Source organism: Alexandromys fortis, unplaced genomic scaffold (assembly GCF_014885135.2).
Source record: "Alexandromys fortis isolate MF-2015 unplaced genomic scaffold, M_Fortis_MF-2015_v1.1 scaffold_668, whole genome shotgun sequence".
Taxonomy (NCBI): domain Eukaryota; kingdom Metazoa; phylum Chordata; class Mammalia; order Rodentia; family Cricetidae; genus Alexandromys; species Alexandromys fortis.
In genome coordinates, this window is record NW_026068587.1 from 3,363 (window position 1) to 4,411 (window position 1,049).

A 1,049-nucleotide genomic window follows, 5' to 3' on the forward strand; every position below is an offset into this window, starting at 1 on the left:
AGAAAAAGAACGCAAAGCTGGGCGGGTAAGTAAATAGGGGGCAGACGTGGGAGGAGTTGTGGAGTGAATACGAGCAATACACGTGACATAAAGTTCCCAAATGTTGGAAGACTAGCTCCTAATTCTCAGTGGGTCCAATGATAAAACTCTGATCAGCTGATATAAATAAGTGGCCCCATATAGCCTGAGCCATTTTTATTTATATACTTCCAATGGTTTGGATGAATAGTTTTATAATCAAGTTTATTTCTTTAAGTTTCTAATAATGGCTACAATAACTGTCAGTTTGTTTCCTTACCTCATTCTCCTTCCATCCCTTAACTGGTAACCATTACCTACTTGGCTCATAGCTCTAATGACAAAATCATAATAGGTATCGCAGGCAACAAAGAAAGTTTTCTAACTAGGCATACCTATAGGTAGAACAGTGTACCCAGTTGGCAGTATTTTCAGTTACAACATCATGCAAAATAAAAGAGAGTTTTGCCATTAGGTGGTTAATGCTTACCTTTGGACAAATATAAATTCTCATAATCAACTTATCAGTCAAGGTTGGATCAATTCATTTTTCATTATCTACTACTCCAACTCTGATAGTGGGTATACCAGGGTTTTTTTTCCCTGTCATCCTGTAAACTATGTAACTAAAAAGTTTACTCTTAATAGTTGGCACTGCTTACCTCTTGTTCTCATGTCCTTCTCCTCTCAATTTCCTACAGTTTTGGCACAGCATTTAGAAATTAGATTATTATGGTTTCTATGATTCTGCTTCATTCCACGTTCCTATACTATTCCCATTAATCCCTGATGACTATTTATTATTATTTCTCCTAGACTCTTATGGCTAACATTCATTCTCTCCACAGTAGTCATGCAGGTTTGCAATGCTATGAAGTACTGTGACTCTTTTAAGGCTAATCACAAAGTGTATTGGAAAGGCAACATCCTGTTCTTAAGATCCTGAATTCATGGTCACACTTGCAATATCAAAGGCTTTAGGGGAGCCGGGCGGTGGTGGCGCACGCCTTTAATCCCAGCACTTGGGAGGC

General features: G+C 38.3%; 1 protein-coding gene across 1 annotated transcript in view; it reads right to left on the reverse strand.

The window, feature by feature from the left end:
* Nucleotides 1-693, reverse strand: part of LOC126495895 (olfactory receptor 4C45-like) — a 3,815-nt gene extending 3,122 nt beyond the window's left edge. Inside the window, exon 1 of the mRNA XM_050133467.1 lies at nt 681-693. Within this exon, the coding sequence (XP_049989424.1) occupies nt 681-693 (13 nt within the window). The remainder of the gene's footprint in view (nt 1-680) is intronic.
* Nucleotides 694-1,049: the final 356 nt, after the last annotated feature.